Source organism: Cynocephalus volans, chromosome 10 (assembly GCF_027409185.1).
Source record: "Cynocephalus volans isolate mCynVol1 chromosome 10, mCynVol1.pri, whole genome shotgun sequence".
Taxonomy (NCBI): domain Eukaryota; kingdom Metazoa; phylum Chordata; class Mammalia; order Dermoptera; family Cynocephalidae; genus Cynocephalus; species Cynocephalus volans.
Genome location: NC_084469.1, coordinates 6,058,164 through 6,075,358, shown reverse-complemented (window position 1 = coordinate 6,075,358; position 17,195 = coordinate 6,058,164). Strand labels below are relative to the sequence as shown.

Genomic DNA, 17,195 nt, shown 5'->3' with positions numbered 1-17,195 from the left:
CTGCAGGCAGGGCCTGCTCCTGGGCACTAAGGCTCCCCTTGTTCATTTGTTTCTGTTCATTTGTTCCATCTTCTTTCAACATTTTTTTCTTTTTCTTTTTCTTTTTTTGCATTTGAATTCTGACTTTGCCTTTTTTTTATTGTTGTAAGATATATATATAAAATAAAACTTACCATTTTAAGTGTACAGTTCAGTGGCATTAAGTATATTCACATTGTTCTGTGCCATCACCACCAGCCAGCTCCAGAACTTTTTCACCTTCCCAAACTGAAACTCTGTACCCATTAAACACGAACTCCCTGTTCCCCTGGCAACCACCATTCTACTTTTCTGTCTTTATTGTTCTAGGTGCCTTATATTAGTAGAATCACGCAAACTTTGTCTTTTTGTGTCAGTTCTATTTCACTTAGCATAATGTCTTTGAGGCTCATCCATGTCGAAGCATGTGTCAGAATTTCATTCCTTTTTAAGGCTGAATAATATTCCATTGTATGGATAGACCACATCTTGTTCGTTTATTCACCTGTAGATGGACACTTGGGCTGCTTCCACCTTCTGGCCATTGTGAATGATGCTGCTGTGAACCTGGGTATACACATATCTGCCCTAGTTCCTACTTTCACTTCTTTTGCATATATACCAGAAGTGGAATTATTGGATCATATGGAATTCTATGTTTAATTCTTTCGAGGAGCTGCCATACTGTTTCCCACAGCAGCTGCACCATTTGACATTCCCACCAGCTGTGCACCAGGAGTCCAACTTCACATACTCACCATCAACAAAGCACTCTAGTAGGGCAAATCCATTTCTAAAAATTCCACAGCCGTTGTCCTTAGGGAGCTCTCAGTCTAACGCCCTGCTCTTGAAGAGTCTCCAATCTGAGGGGAAAGACATAGGCCATGCCCTCTGGGAGACCCTAGACTGAAGTAGGGCAAAAAGCCCTTGCTCTCACGGAGCTCTCAGTCTGATGGGGGAGGCACAGCCTCTTCTTCCCATTGGGGAGTCCCCAGACAGGCCTAGAGACCAGAAGGGATACATGGAGGCATACACTGAGACGGCCAAGAGGCAGCTGAGAGGGGTAAATCAAGGGGTAGAAAGGGTCCTGGGTGGGCCCTGTCCCACACCAGCCTGGGCAATGACCCTGGTGTTTACTTTGTGGCTGGCTCCAGACTCACCCTTTTCTGCAAGTGCTCATTTCCCACCATGAGGAAAGATGGTCATCTTTAGTCTCTCCTCCATCTGGTGTCCCTGAAGAGAGAGCTGGCTCTTCTGCTGGGCGGAGGCCCTGCCAGCCTGGCACCTTAGCCATGTGCCTTGCCTGTTGGGATCAGGCTCCATCTGGGGTCTCATGTTGCCCACCTCTGTCCCACTCCCACAGGGCCTACAGGCCAGTGGTCTGGGCTTGTGGAAATTCTGCTATTGAAGGGGAGCTCCTGATGATTCCTCCCTGCTTGGGAGGATCTGGGGCCATCAGGTGCCTGCAGGAGTCTGGGGCTGCCAGTGGGAGGTGGTGGTGATGCCTATGTGAATGGGTTTGCCTGGGTCTGTGAGTGTCTGCATGTGTCACTGGGTCTTTGTGGCCAAGTGTTTGCATGTCTGAATATGTGAGTGTGACTACCCAAAAGGGAATCAAACAGCTTGCATTTATTAAACCTCTACTGTGCTCTGGGCCTGCGCTAAGGATTTCTTTGATTTTTAGTCCTCCCAACAACCTTTGAGGTAGAAATTAGTGTCATTACCATTTTATTGGTGAGGGACCAAGGCTCAAAGAGGTTAGGTAACTCTGGCAAGCTAGAAACAACTAGAAAGTGGTAGAGATAGGACTCAGACCTAGGAGTGCTGGACTCCAGAGCCCACATGCTAACCTCTGAGCTGTGCTGCCACTGACGGAATTTGGGGATTTTGTGCTGTTTGGGATGATCTCTGCCCCTCCCCAGATGGTGGTGGGATTTCTGGCGTGGCAAGTGCTGCTGCCCCCTACCTCAGGGCTCCACCTGCCCCCAGCCTTCCTTGGCTCTGGCCCAGTTTGAGGGAGAGGGAGTAGAGGGTCACAATCCATCCCAACCTGGGGCAGGAGTGGCCCATGAAGGGGAGAGTGCAGGATCTGGGGAGATCCTTTGAGCCACCCCCTGCCCGTAGGCCAGACTGAGTGCGAGGTCCCCAGGTTCCCAGTGACGTGTGGGGTTGTGTGCACATTGAAGGTGCTGCACATGGAAGGTGCTGCAGAAATACAGGCTTGCTTGGCCGGCTCGTCAACTTGGCCTGTCCAGGCATGTCAGGCAAGAGCCTCTACCCAGGCAGTGCTGGGAACCAGTCCTCTGAATGGGCAAAAGGGTGGGGGCGGCCACCCTTGAGCGAGGAGACTGGGGCAGGGGTCAGAGGCCCAGGCGTGGGCAGGCATGTGTCGGGTATCGCATTGCCTGCATGCCTGAGATGAACAGGACTGGTGGTGGGACGGGCCCTGTCTGTATGCGAGGTGGTAGGGTGGGTATGGGTCCAAGTTGGAACCAGACAGAGTTTCATAAATGCTGGATGATTCTCCCAGGCATTGTTTGTCACCTTGTGTTTTGGGGCCTACATTCTGGGAGGAGGCGCTGAGCAGGCCAGAGGAAGGAAAAGCAGGCGGAATTGACCCTGAGCCCCTTTCTCTCACTTCCTGAACCACAAGCCCTTGCAGTGTATCAGTTTCCCTCTTTCTCATATCCCCTGACCCTTGGGCTCCAGGACGCTCTCTTCCTCTTCCCCAGTTCCTGGTTGCCAGGCTCTGGCCACTGCAGACTTCCGCTCCTCCAGCCCACCCTCTCCTCTCCTGTGAGGGCTAACCTGGGAGGTGTCTGGCCCCATCTTCAAATACTGTTCCCTCCCAGAGAGAAGAAGCCCCACATACCTGACATTGCCGGATCGTTGGGGCTCCCTTGGTATCTGGGGGTCTCCCTTGGTGGGGGTGAAGGCAGCTGGCTTGGGCTTGAGTCTGAACTTGGGGACCCCTAAAGGTTTCAGGAGCTGGGACACCACTCTTTTAAGAATTGCAATCACATTGAAGGCAGGGATTGCGCTTGTCTTATTTCTGAGGTGTCCCAGCTCTTGTCACAGCCCCTGGCCCACAGCAGGTTCTCAAGAAGTGGGTGTTGAATGGATAAAGGAGAGGGTAATGGAAAGAAATCTGGGTTAAGGGTTAGAACCCTGGGATCTGATCTCAGCTTAGTAAAAGTGAGATCTTGAACCAGTCACTTGTTCTCTTTGACCCTCAGTTTCTGCAACTGAAAAATGGGTATTAAAACAGTCCCTGGATATCCAATTCTTAGAGTAATGGTCAAAGGAGAAGTGGATGCTTTCAAACAGTAAAGGATGATTATCTCTTTAGGAGAGAGAGAAGACTGAATGCCCTCCCCTGGGGGGGTAGCCTCCAAGCTCCTCCCCAGGGACCCTCAGGAACACAACGTTGAATGGATTTTGCAAGCTGGTCAAGCTAGAGGGGGATGGGAGGGGCTGCTCAGCAGGGTAATTCCTGATTGGGGGGAGGAAGCTAAGCTAGGCAGGGTGTTGCGGGTGGGGGTGGGGGAGGACTCACACTAGGCAGGAAGGCTTGGAATAGAATCTCAGCAACGCCTGGTATTTCCCAACCCTTGGCCCCCTCCCCCACTGTCCTCTGGGGCCCACCCCACATTCCTTTCCCAGAGGAAATGGGGGAGGGAGTTGGGAGGCTCCCCAGGCTTGCAGGATCATTTATTCAAACTATGTACAACTTTAAGGCACTCTTGTGTGCACCCAACTCCTGAAGTCCCTGTAGAGGCAGGTGGTGGGGGTGAGGAAGGTGTGGGTTTGTTTTGGAGGAATCTGTTACCCACTTGCTGGGCCTTGCTGCCCCTGCCAGGTTAGAGAGTAGGAAATGGACATAGTGTATGGCTGATCCTTTCCAAGGTCTTGGTAGCCCTGGACACAGACACCTCGAGCTGTGTCTCCCCCTCCCTGCTTCCCTGTAGCCCCGAGTGTTCAGCAGTTTTGAGGAAAGTGGATTCTTGATCTGGACACACAGCAGCACCTGTTGGCCATGGGGCACAACAGGGGAGAGTCGTTCCGTTTCCTCAGAACCAGGGACTGGGCTTGCAGCAAGAGGAAAGCAAGTTAGGCAGCTGGAAGGACTTGCTGCTTGCTGGGAAAGCAGGCCAGATTCAGAGCAAAGGACATCTTTGTGGCGCTTGGAGCCACAGAGTCTGATGTGGCTGAAGACATCTCGATGGTGTTTCTAGCTGGTCTGGGAGGGGCTGGCCCTTAAGAGTATGACAGAGAGGCGCCCGGCAAGGCCAGCGGTGCTGGTGGAGATGCCATGCTCCGGGTCTTTTCCTGCGCTCCCCCTGAGCCCTCCTGACTCAGCTCCCGGCAGCCTGGCTCTTCCCGTCTGGCTTCCGCAAGGGCGGGGGCGGGGGTCCAGCTCTTGTACGGGGGGCCCAGCAAGCGGCAAACAGGAAACAGGAGAACAAAATCGCTCCCTGACTGACACAGGTGGCCGCCCCCACACGCCCCACCCTCACCCTTCCTCCTCTCTTTCTCCCTCCCTAGATCCTGCCCACCCCTCATGGTCCTCTCTTTTTCTTCCCTCTGCCCCTTGGCCTCCCCTCCCCTCCCTCTGTCCCCCAGCCTCCTTTCCCACCCTTTGCCCCGCCACCTCCCCACACCTAGTTCATCTGCTCCCTTCCCCGCCCTTTGTCCCCAGGCCTCCTCCCCTCTCTCTGACCCTCCATCTCCACCTCCCCTTTCTGGATCAAGTTCCTCCCACATGGGCCACCCTCCTGGCAGATCCTTGCTGGGGACAGTGGATGATGGGATGGGGGAGGGAAGGGGAGCTGTTTCTTACACTTGATTCTCCCTTCTGGTGGCTGTCCTGCAAAGGCCCAGTCTTTATGACTCTTAGCTCTTGGACTCCTCCTAGATTTGGGAGCAGTGTTGGACTGGAGATGTCCACACTGCCCCACCCCCACCCCCCTTCTGTGGCTGCTGGCTAGCATTTGGGCATAAGATCCAAAAAGTTGGAAGAAAGGGCTCTGGAGTTGGTGTCCTGGTGCTGCCATAACAAGCTGGGTGTTCTTGGGCCTGACTTCCCTTCTCTACAAATTGGGCCATAGTAATGGCCCCCAAGTCACAGTGAGTGGCTGGAGTGACAAGCACATTGTTTGTGAACTGTCAAGTGGTCATCTGGGATAAAAACGGTGATGGTGATTACACATCTATTAGCCAAGGCCTCTGCCAGCCCCACCTGGGAAGGAGCCTGGGAAGAGAGAGACCCTGGAAGGGGAGGAGGGCAGGGTCTGACATCTACACGGGGCTTCCGATCTGACTTGCATGCTGGGGCTGGGATAGGGGCCAGCTTGGAGTCCATTGTCTGCTTGGTAGTGGCCCCTCTAGGTAGAGCTAATGGGCAGGGGGTCCTGGGGAAAAGGGTAGGGCTCACTTCCCCAAGGGAGGTGGGAGGGGGTGGAGCTCCACCTGCAGCCTTAGGGTGTGTGGTTGTCACTCTGGTGTTCTCTGTGCTGGGAAGTGTGTGTGTGTGTGTGTGTGTGTGTGTGTGTGTGTGTGTGTGAGATCTGAGGGGGCGTGGCATCAATGCATGGAGTGTGTGGGCTGTGTGGTGTGTGCATGTCATCTATCTGCCTGAGTGGGGTTTGTCTTTGGGGGTGTGTGTGGAGTGTATGAGTGGCAATATGGGGGTCTGGGGTGCTTTCAGGGACACAGTGCATGCAGAACACAGAAGGATGTGCACACACAATGTGTGTGCATGTGAGGATAGTGTGTTTCTGTGGGGTATGTGGACAGAGGGTGTGTGATGTATAATGTGTGTGTGTGGTGTGTCTGTACAGTGTGGGTAGGGTGTGTGCATATGTGTGTGCAGCCATGTGAGGGACATGAAGCGCACGTGTGGAGACCTGTTTCTCTGGAGTGTGTGGAGCTGATGTGTGTGTGCGCCCTGGAAGGGGTGCAGTGTGTAAGTTTTTGTGTGAGTGGAGGGTGGTCTGTGTGTGTATGTGTGCGCCTGTACAGGTGTGAATGTGTGGCTGCCGGGGGGCTGTACGGTGCCTTTGGTGTGTGGGGTGTGTGCGAGCGTGGGATCTGGGCGGCCGCGGACAGGGGCCGCCCCGGAGGGGGAGGCGTCTGCCCTGCGCGACTCGCCGGCGTGTCCCGGCTCTGGCGCCTTCAGCCGGGAGGCGCGGGAGGCGCGTTGCCGCTCCAGCCGTCCTGCCGCCGTCCGCGCGGGCCGTCCGTCCCCTCGGGGTCCCCGGGCCCCGGGCCCGCGGCTCTGGGGGGCGGGCGGGGACCCCCGGAGCCCGCCTGCCGCCTGGGGGGCCGAGGACGCCGCCCGCCGGGCGCCGAGCAGCGGCCGCGGGCCCCCGAGCGGCGCGCCCCGCTCCGGAAGCCGGGCCCGGGGCGCGCCGGGGCCGGGGCGGCGGCCGAACCCCGGGGCCCCCGCCGGCCGCGGCGCTCGTGGGCAGCGCCGTGTGGCGCGTGGAGCGCGCGGGGGCCGGGGGCTGGCGCTGGGAGCGCGCCGTCGGCGTGGACTGCAGCGCCCCGGAGCCGCGCTGCCTCTGGCTGCCCTACCTCGGCCACAGCGACCGCCGCGCGTCCGGGCCGCGCCGGGCCAGGGTGAGCGCCGCGGGGCCGGGCCGGGCCGGGGCAGGCCTTGTCCGGGGCTGGGTGGAATGGGGTCACCAACTCCTCGCGACCGTTGAGCCGTGTTCGCCCTGCATTCCGGGACCGCCGTCTCTGGAGTACGGAGTGCGTGAGGAGTTTGAGAGGTGGGGTGAGGGCGACGGGATTTGGGCCTTGGAGCTGTTCCAGGGGTGCTGGATGACAGCCCCCAGTCTGGGTTGTGTCTTCCACTGGGCTCAGCTCTGTTGCTTTACAGGAGGTGGAAGGAGGGAAGGGACCAAATTAAAGAGACTCTGCCGGGCATATAGGAGTTCTGGAGAGTTTGGGCTGGCAGGGACCTGAGTCAGAGCCAGGCGGGGTACCACTAAATGGAGCGGTGGGCACCACCCCACCTTACCCCGGGTAGGGGACCTGGACACAGGGGCACATGAGGGTTTTCTAGGAGGCTGAGGTGGCAGAATGGGCCCCCAGCAGGTAGTGAGTGATCTCAGGGTGAGGACCGACAGAGCTGGGGGCCGGGGGTGGGGGGGTTGCAGTGTTTCTGATGTCCGGGATCTACCAGGCTGGTAGGGTGTGAGTCAGAGTGGGCGCCATGCCCGGCCTGAATGCTGTGCTCCCTGCGATGACCTTTTTATGCTCCCGGGGGGGAGGAGCAGCACTCCTAGGTTCTAGTTCCTGGTGTTGCCAACCCACCACGTGTCCACTTCTGCTTAATTGGTGGCCTGGGGCCCTCTGCCCTCCACCCACCATCAGCTGGTATTTCTGGATGTTTTCTTCTTTCCTGACATGAGGGTGGGAGTGTTTGGAAATAGATCTGGGCCAGGAGAGTTTAGTCAGTAACGTCCCTGTGTCCCCTGAGCATCACCCTCTCCATCCCCTTGTCTCTGTACCTATGTCAGAGAGGCAGAGCTGGGAGGGGGAGCTGTACCCCTTCCCATTCTCATCACCTTTCTAGTTCTTACTGATGGCTCCTTCTCTGTTTCTGCACCTATCACCTCCTTCCCCATCAAGATGAGAGCAAGACCCAGTGTTGTCCCAAGTCAGAGGGGAGGAGAGGAAGCATGCATGTATAATAGCATGAAAGATTCATGTTAAACCTCAAGAAGGACTTACCACAGCGGAGATGCCAGCTCTGGCTGTTGATGGGGGCTTTGGTATCTCCTTTTTAAGCAGGGTTGTGGTAGCTGCAGCAGGGGGGTTGCTGACATTCTCAGGATCCTGGTTGGAAGGGGTGGGGGAAGGGGGACTGGAAGGAAGGAACAGAGGAAAGGCAGAGGCAGAGATAAGGAAGGGGCCTCAGTAGTGCTTGGGTAAGGAGGGGACCTGTGAGAGGAAGGCATGCCTACTGCCCTGGATTACATGCAGGGCCCCCCAGGGAGTGATACCCCCAGGCAGCTGGCAGCTCTAGGCAGGATGTGTACAGGGGGAGGAGGGGGGCGTGCAGGGACCTGTCCCAACCACTTCTCATCACTGGGGCAGCTGGTGGCTTAAATCTTAATCCAGGACACCAGCAAAACAATGGGCCCTTCGAACAGCCTCAGCTTGAGCCTGGGTGGGGGGTGTGCTGGGGGGCAGCCCACACTAGAGAGGAGCAGGGGCTTCTGATAGGAGAGAGTGTTGGGGGATCTCCCAGACCCTCTTCTCTCCCTGATTAGTTCCTTGCCAGGTCATCAGAGATAGAAAATCCAGGGGATTTCAGACCTCAGCAGAATTCCCAGAGAATTTTCTCCTCTGGGCTCTCAGACCCCCACGGTGGTATAGGGCTCAGTGGGAGAGGCCAGGCTGTAGCTACAAGTGGAAGGAGCTGAGGGGAAATCACTGGCCTCCCCTGATGCCAGAATCCCTGCTAAGGCTTCCCTAACTGGGGCTGTCCAGCTTTTGCTTGCGCCCTTTATCTGGGTAGTTTTCCAGACTGTATAGGATTAGAATGGTCTCCTTTGCCTGGAGCGTCCCTCAGCCTCCTATATATTCTACCTGGCTCTGTCTTCTGGGACTGTATGAAGCCTATTTCCTGTATCACATTTTTCTTTCATCTTATGATATCGACCTCAGCCCAGGCTCCCACCCCCTGCAGAAATCCCTAGCGTAGGGCTAGGCACACGTGCCAGCTGCCCTCTGCCGAGTGTGTGAGCAGGAGGGCAGATTGACACGTGGGAGAATATCGTAGCATCAGTACATTTGAGTGGCAAGTGCTTTTGAGCTTTCTCCAGCTAGTAGAAATGAAAAGGGGGATTTAATAGCGAGGTGGGAGCTCCTCACCCAAGTGGGTGGGCTTCTTCCCTCTGCCCCCAGCCCTCAGCCGAAGACTCCTGCCTGGTACCAAAGAGGAGTGAGGGGGCTGAGACTGTTGAGGGTGTGGATGGGGAGCTCCTTGCCCTCTGAGCGGTTTGGATTAGGGGCAACAATGTTAGGGGTTAAAGAGGCCCTGAGGGAGGCCTCCTGGCTTTTCAAAACTTGGCAGCTTCCCCTTGGCTCCCATCTTCTCCAGTTGGCCTCCCTGGGCACAATCTACCTGACACCTTCCTGTTACCCATGTTCCCTCTCTGTGTCTGAGAAGGAGACCTGAAGGGAGCCATCTCAGGCCTGTCTGTCTTTTTCTCCCTCTTGCCCCAGAAAAAAAACCTGTGTGCCCTCCCAAACCTTTGTCTTCACATACCCTCCGCCATGTCATCTTGGGGAATCCCAAGTATTCTGACAGGTCAGACCGAGGGTGGAGTGTCCCCCCCATCCCCGCCCTTTCCGGTCAACCAGCCAGACCTCTGGGCTGGGCTCCAGAGCCTCGGGAAGCCCCTTCAGCTGTCTGATGTCCAGTCCGCTCCCTCAAGACTCTTGGTCCCTCATGTCTTTCTGCTGCTGCTCCTGAAGGCTGTATGTGTTTGTAGGTCTGTGATGTGTGTGTGTGCGCATGTCTGTATGTGCATCTGTATAACTGCATGTGCATATGCCTGTGTCTATAAGTGTGCATGTGTGTACTCATTTGTGTGTGTGCATCTGTGTGTCTGTGCACATTTGCACGTGTGCTTGTCTGTGGTGTGTTGTCTGTGGTGTGTTGTCTGCATGGGTGCATGTAGATGTGTCTGTGTCTGTATAAGTGTGTGTGTGTATCTGTGTGAGTGCATGCATGTCTGTGTGTCTGTGGGTTTGTGCGTGTGTATATGTGTGTGTGTGAGATTGTGCATGAGCTGAGACAGCAACAGGCACTTCCCAAGCAGGAAGCCTTTGTGTCCAGTGTCCAGCAAATAATAGGTGCTCAGTGAACATTTGCTGAACTGAACTGAATAAACTTGCTGCAGTGAGTTATTTCCCTGGAGGCAGAAGTGTCATGAGAGGACTGAGGGGCAAAGAAAGAGGGAAGAAGCTGTTGGGCTGTTGAGGATGGGAGAGGAAGGAAGGGGTGAGGATGAGGGTAGGGGCAGGTAGGGTGCCTGGATCCCCTCCAGTGCCCCTCCAGTCCTCTGGGCTGCAAGAGGCAGGTGTGGAGCTGGGAGTGCCGACCACATGGGCAGTCAATCCTCCTGTGTCCCTGTGCTAACACAGCTGCTGCTGGGCCCACAAGATGGGTGTTCTCCTGTGCACCCCCTCCCCTGGCAGGGGCCGAGGACGCTGCTGCTGCACAAAAGTCTGCAGGATGGCTTTGGCTTCACTCTGCGCCACTTCATCGTGTACCCACCCGAGTCAGCCGTGCACTGCAGCCTGAAGGTATGTCCAACTCGCCTCTGCGCTGGCCTGCCCCTCCAAGCTTTGGTGCGGGGCAGGAAGACTCTTTTGTGATCGTCCCCTCCATGGTCCTTTGACCTTCTCAGGGAAGCAGTCCTTTCTGGGGTCCTGCCTGACTCCCTTCTGCTGTGGCCTGGGGAGGAGGGCTACAGGGAGGCAGGGCCAGCCCTGGCTGGGTTGCTGTGCTGCATGACCATGGACAACCCCCCTAACCACCTGGACTGGGCCTTCTCAGGAGAAGGGGAGGGGTGGCTGGTCCAGGGCATGGGGCCTAGAGGTGGGGAGCCAGGATGATCACCTCACGCCCCTGACGCTTGGTCTCTGGAAGGTGAACAGCCATCTTGGAAAAGATGGAGTTCCTGGGACCCCCTTGTCCCCTGGCTGTTTTGAACTGGGTCTGCTGTCCCCCTCCCCAGCCTGAGCTCTAAGGAACCTATCCTAACACACCTCTGGGGCCCCTTCCAGAGTGCCCCAGGCCCGTGCTGGCCACAGCTCTGTGTGCTGGCAAGAGCCCTGGGCTGGGACGAGGAGCACTGGGTGCTGGAACAAATAATTCACTGTGGATTTGGGGTCATCTTACCCTCTCTGGGCTCCAATTCTCCTGTTGTAACCTGAGGGCATTTACTGACTTGATCCCTAAGAGCCCTTCCAGTCCTAATATAAATGTCAGATTCTCTGAGGCCAGGAACCAAGGGTCCTGAGCCCAGCTGAAGGCTGTGGGCTAAGGGGAAGGGTCTCTGACAGTGAAGCAGGAGTGCAGAAGGAGACAGTAGGGGCCCAGGCAGCAACTGGAGCTCCCCATCAGGGCCCTGCTCTCTTTCCCCACCTCTCTTCCAGCAGGGAGGTGACAGATTTATTTTGGAGTCAATGAACCCCACACTCCCTTTCCTCCAGAGTTATGATCAGCCAGCACAGCTGTTGGGGGACTATCCCTTGGGGACCTTGGTCCCACCTGCCAGAGCACCAAGACATTGGATTTCACTGTCTGTGTCTGTGTGCTTGCATGTCAGGGTCCCTGTGAGCACAAGTGTATGCACAGTATGTTGGGCATGGACATGCAAGTGTACGTCTCTTTTTGTTTTGTTTGGTTTGGTTTTGGTTTTGGCGGCTGGCCAGTGAGGGTATCTGACCCCTTGGCCAGGGTGTTATAATATATGTGTGCACAGAGTGTCTAAATACATGTATGTTGTGTGTACCTGTAACTGTGCAGCTCTCACATACATGTCTGAAAATGAGGGTACCTGCACAACCATTCTCATTGGCTGCAGCTATCCTTAAGAATCTAAGTGGGGGCTGATGGCATGTTGGAGGGGCACTGCCCCACACCTTGATGCCCAAGGACACCAGCCCCCTAGTTCCCTGAAACCCCCAGTTCCTCCTTCCGTCCTTCCCCAGAATGTTCCTCTTCCTGGCTCCTGTCACCTTCTCTCGGGGAACCCTGCTGAGAGGTGATGGGCACAGAAGCAGCATGCAGTGATCTAGGCTGGGTGGTGAGCCTTAGCTCACAGGGGGTGCTGGAAGACCCTGGAGCAGGGCAAGCCAGGGACAAGCTCCATCCCCTTTCCAGAACCTGCCCAAGGCTGGAAGGGGCCCTTGGCTTAAAGGCGGGAGGAGGCTGCATTCTTCCCTCCTTCCATGCCAGCCTGGGAGCCCACAGGGAGCTCAGCCATCTAAATGCATCCATCCGCCTCTGCCACCTGCTCCCCGCGCTGTCAGCTTGCATCAGTGGGGGCAGAGGGCCGCTCTCCAGCAGTGCCCAACGGCCTTCCTGTGGTCCACCTTCTCCTGGCTGGAGTGCCACAGAGTCGTAGGTTCCAGCCCTGGCTCTGCCACTGAGCAACCAAGTGGCCTTGGATTCGTCGTGCCCTGTCATCTGGGAAACGGGTGTATCTGTGGAGAGGGTTAGACAAAACGGTGCCAAAAGTCCGGTCCAGCCATAAAATGCCACATGCTGCTGGCTGGGCCTGTCTCTCCAAACTTCTCCTTTCCCTCATTCCTAGTTCTTCCCCAAATCCAGTGCCCTTCCCCCCACACCAGGATGATCCCAGAGCCTGCCAGTGGGTCTCCTTGACCCGTGCACCTCACTGCCAGAATCCTCTCCCCTAACTGGTGTTTTCACATCCACTCTCTCCCACGAAAGAACCTTCTTTGGCTCCCTCTTTCTCTTCTTTCAAGACTGGATATTTGACTTCTGTCACTTGCTGGTGTGGACTTTCTCCATTAACTCAGCTGATCCCTGCTCCTGCTCCCTTATTCCGGCCCCCAACCACCAACCGCCTGCACCCCAGAGGCCTGCTAATCAGGCCTGCCCTGCTGTTCTCTGAGAGCTGATAGCCTTGCCTGCGCTTGTCTTGCTTATCTGTGTCTGCCTGAGTCTTCCCTGTGTGTGTGTGTGGTGCCTCTGCATTGGCATCGGGCTGGGAGCTCCCCAGGGGAAGGGGTCGTGGGTCCCCGTTGGACTGGGGATTTCCAGCTGGACGGGCGCTGGGCTGGTGGGATTCGCAGGTGTGACAGAGGGAGTGCATGTGACTGGGGAACTTTGCCTGGGACTTGTTGCCCCAGCTGACCCCTCCACCCCCTCTGCTGCTGCCCGGGGCTAGTTGGGAGGAGATAAGGGATGGGGGAGCTTGAAGGGGCCCACCTAGCTGCTGAGCACTGGACTGAGGGTCCACACCCGCTCTGTTCCCTGCAGGAGGAAGAGAATGGAGGCCGAGGAGGAGGTAAGGAGTGATGGGCGGTGGTGGGCACTGGCGGGAGCTGGGACTCACCCTCCAGCCTGCTCCTTTCCCCTCCCCAAGTCTGCCTGTGTTTTCCTGTGCCCTCCACCCTTGACTCCTGTGCTTATCGTTGTTCTTCTCTGTGTTCCTGGCTCAGCCCCCTCTGGGCATCTCTTCCTCCCTGTCTCTTTGTCCTCCCTCTTTCTTTCCTAAGTTTGTCTCCCCCTGGGGCTGTCCATACCACAGTCATTTGCTGGGCACAGCATACTCCAGGCGGCACTCTGGGGGCCCCTGCCCTCAACTTCTCCAGGCCTAGACCAAGGCACAGGCAGGGGTGCAGGGGGCTGCTGGTGGGGTGCACTAAGCAAGGGTTCGCCTTGGGGATAGAGACAGTGGGGGCCTGGTGGGGCCCCAAGGGCTTTCTCTCTCAAGAAGGGGAGCCTACCTCCCCTTGCTGGCACCCAGGCTGCCTGGGGCATTCAAGGCAAAACTCCTTAAACAGGCAGCCTCCTGCCGTGCCACTGGGCTTCTGCTGGGCGGACTTGGGAACACTGTCATCCTGAGTCCCCATCCCAGAGGCCGTGGTTGGGTAGGAGCCAGCTGACCTAAAATAGGCCCATTTCCCTAATGGACACAGCTAAGAGTAGAGGAGTATTGTTGGGTGGAATGTAATTTGTGCCTATCTTGGGGTTCTCAGGCCTCTACTTGAAGCCCCTGGACCCTAGAGAAGGGAATGGGTTGGAGATATGAGTGCTGGATGTCTCCCTGGGTCTGTGGTGTGGACATCTCTGTGTGGGGTGTGTCTCTCCCTGTCGTGTATCTTCAGGACTTGATGCGGGCCTCTTACGGCACCCTTTCCTTTGTCCTGTGACTTGGGTGTGTATGTGTGTGCGTGAATCCATCTCCCCCACTAGAAGGTGAGCCCTGGAAGGGCAAGGACTACATCTATTTGTCCTTTGTAGTCTAGTTTCCAGCCCACAGTGGGAACACAATAGGCATTATGGAGCAACTCTGTGTGTGTCCATGTGGGTTTTTATTGTCCCAGATATGTGTCCTCTTGTCTGGTTCTGCATAGTGTCCCTGTGGATGTGTGGGTCTGTGCATGTCTGTGTCTGGGTGAGTGTGATCATTCTGAGCGTGTGTCCCCTGTGTAGCTGTGCATGGTGTGACTTCAGCGGTCACCCCCCCGCTAACCTGGTTGATGCCCACCAGGACCCTCCCCCCGGCACCGCCTGGAGCCCATGGACACCATCTTCGTCAAGAATGTGAAGGATGATGGCCCTGCCCACAGAGCGGGGCTTCGCACAGGTGAGCTGTCCCAGTTGCTGGCTCGCTGCACCCCCTGGGGCTCGGCTCCCTCCTTCTGGTTAGGACAGGATTCTTGGATCCAGGTGTGGGGGAGGCTCCTGTCCCCCCACTGTCATCCATACCTGATACAGGGATTCTCAGGTGTGGCCATTGACACCCCTTGGCTTGCTCACACGTGGCCCTGCCCTTGTCCCCAGGAGACCGGCTGGTGAAGGTGAATGGAGAGAGCGTCATTGGGAAGACCTACTCCCAGGTCATAGCTCTGATCCAAAACAGGTGAGCCCCCCTGCCTGCCTCTCCTGTGGTAGCTCCCAGCCCACTGCCTCTGTGCACACCCCGCACTTGGCCCTGGGGATGCCGTGGCGAGTAGGATCCCTGTTCTCCCAGGCCCCAGCCTCAGCCCACCTGACCCTCTGTCCTGTCTCCATAGTGATGACACTCTGGAGCTCTCCATCATGCCCAAGGATGAGGACATCCTCCAGCTGGTGAGTCCTGCCCTACTGTCTGAGTGGAGGACCCCTGAGCTTTTCTCCTTGGGCCCTCCTCCTGTGGTGGCCCCTCTGAGAGGCAGAGGAGGCAGTGTAGGGGGCAGCACAGCCTGGCATTGCCCAATCTGGGGTGCCAGGCCCATCCCTGGGCTGAGGCTGGTTGTTGCTTCATTCTGGGCTACTCTGTGAAGGGAAGAGGGGAGGCGCTGGCCTTGGTAGGCAGGCAGGATTCCTGCCAGGGTATCTGGAAAGAGGGTGGCCTGGCAGGCCCTGCCAGACTGGCACGTTCTTGTCAGCTCCTGTAAGAGATGCCTATTCCCCACACCCCCTCCCTGCCTGGCTCTGAGTGAGTGTATCTCTGGTAGGTATGCGCACACACACGTACAGAGCACACACCAGATACCCCCCGGCACATCTCACCCCCCCCCACTGTCACATGCACCACTCAGTACACGCGCGGGACACACCAGATACACAAACATACGACACAACCCCATGGCACCAGCCTTCATATAGTATACCATGTGGCATAGTATGCTGTAATACACACACAGCGCACCAGACAAGCCCCAGTTCTACACACAGGCACCCACTACCACAATTCTCCCTAACACGACAGGACACCGCAACACCACATGTGCCCACAAACACCAAGAACATCACAATACACTCTTCGTCTCCACTCCCACAGCACAAATGCCACAGTATATCACCATGCATATGCTTGGACTTCTCACTACTATGACATAAACACCCACTGATGTGTCATTGCAGCACGTATGCCCACAACATCACAGCACGCTGCAGTCCACCTCAGGGCCTGTGCCTGCCAATACCCCAGGATCCAAAATTTGCACAGTTGTGATGTGTGTTCTGAACCGTCTCCCCTCTGGACACTGCAGCACACCTAGGATACAACACATAGCCCACCACACAAAGGGTGTCCATAGACATCACACAGACATACCCGAACTCACAAGTGTGACCATTTACACATGCACACACACACTCACGCTCTGTCTCTCTCTCTCTCTCTCTCTGCCCAGAGCCCAGGGCAGTCCTCTCTGCCCAGTGCCCAGTTCCCTGGTCTCATGGGTCCCAGCCAGACGCCAGCTTGCTTGGCCCTGAGGTTGCTGCCCTCCAGTAAGGGCTGAGGGCCAAGCCCAGGAGGCCCTGGAAGCCGCCATGCTGGCTTCTGCCCTGGACACGCTCTTGTAATCACTGTAATCACAGTGCCATGCTTGGCACAATGCCCCTCTGGGAACCTCCACCCCCTGACCTCAATTGTCCCTTTGCTTTTCCCGGGGAGGGGGAAGAAAGAATGGGGGCCCAGTGGGTGGCTCACCCTGAGTCTCAAAGGCCCTGCCGTGTAGCTCCCCCCAGGCTGAGGCAAGGCCAGCTAAGAGGGTGGTGACTGGAGTGGGGGAAGCCAGGGTGTCCCCCACTCTCCCCAGCCAGCAGGGGCAAAGGGTGAGAAGGGCAGCATCCTGGAGCTCTGCTCCCCAGGCTCGGGTGGACTGGCAGCCCCAGATGTCAGCATCTGGGGGCCTCCACTGGCCCCCCCATCTCCAGCAGACCAGAGGGTGGGGCTCAGGCATTCCTGTGGTTGGGAGCCAAGGCTGGAGGCCAATCGGGCGGCGGCAGCTGCTGACGCCACCACCGACGCGGCGAGGCCCCTCCACACCCATCCTCCCCTCCCTTCTCCCGCCAGCCAGCCAGCCGAGAGAGAACCGGGTGGGGGCCGAGGGGGAGCTGCAGGGAGGGCAGACTGAGGGGGCCCGAAGGTTCTGGCCAGGGCCGGCCACAGTGGTCAGTGGGGTGTTAGCCAGGGGTGGGGGGAGGGCGGAGGCGGGCCGGGATGCTACCGCCACCAACATGATGCAGGGAGCCCGGGGAGCCGGCAGGATGGCAGGAGGGAGAGGTATGTCTGTCCCCGGCCTGTGTGCCGGTCTGGAGGGGGCCGAGTGTGTGGGGTGTGGTTTAGGTCATTCTCATCACATGATGTTTGGGCCTGGGACTGGAGGCGTAGGTATTTGTGTGTTTCTCATTGTGTTTCGCTGTGTGTGTGTGTGTCTCTGGGTGTGTATCTTCCTGTGTCTCCTTGTGGTGTGGGGTGTGTGTTTAGTTGCACCCTCCCACCCTTCGACATTTCGTCCTGAGCTGGGCCCCCAGGCAGCTCGTCAAGGGCCAGGCTGGGCCAGGGCCACAGGCCACTGTCTCTGGGGGCGCCTCCTTTTTTGGCTGGGCCTGGGCGCTGGCCCTGTCACTCCTCAGCAATGCAGTGTCAGCCTCAGCTCTCAGTGCCAAATTCCAGGCTGAG

General features: G+C 57.2%; 1 protein-coding gene across 5 annotated transcripts in view; it reads left to right on the top strand.

Moving 5' to 3' along the window:
• Window positions 1-17,195, top strand: part of ARHGAP23 (Rho GTPase activating protein 23) — a 74,008-nt gene that overhangs the window by 13,772 nt on the left and 43,041 nt on the right. For 2 of the 5 annotated variants that reach the window (XM_063110829.1, XM_063110832.1), the window contains exons 2-6: window positions 10,237-10,344; window positions 13,055-13,082; window positions 14,292-14,387; window positions 14,585-14,663; window positions 14,818-14,872. In XM_063110829.1, the coding sequence (XP_062966899.1) occupies window positions 10,237-10,344; window positions 13,055-13,082; window positions 14,292-14,387; window positions 14,585-14,663; window positions 14,818-14,872 (366 nt within the window). Of the gene's footprint in view, window positions 1-6,510; window positions 6,640-10,182; window positions 10,345-13,054; window positions 13,083-14,291; window positions 14,388-14,584; window positions 14,664-14,817; window positions 14,873-16,710; window positions 16,797-17,195 lie in introns of those variants that run through there. The other 3 variants (XM_063110830.1, XM_063110834.1, XM_063110831.1) reach the window with 3 other exon arrangements.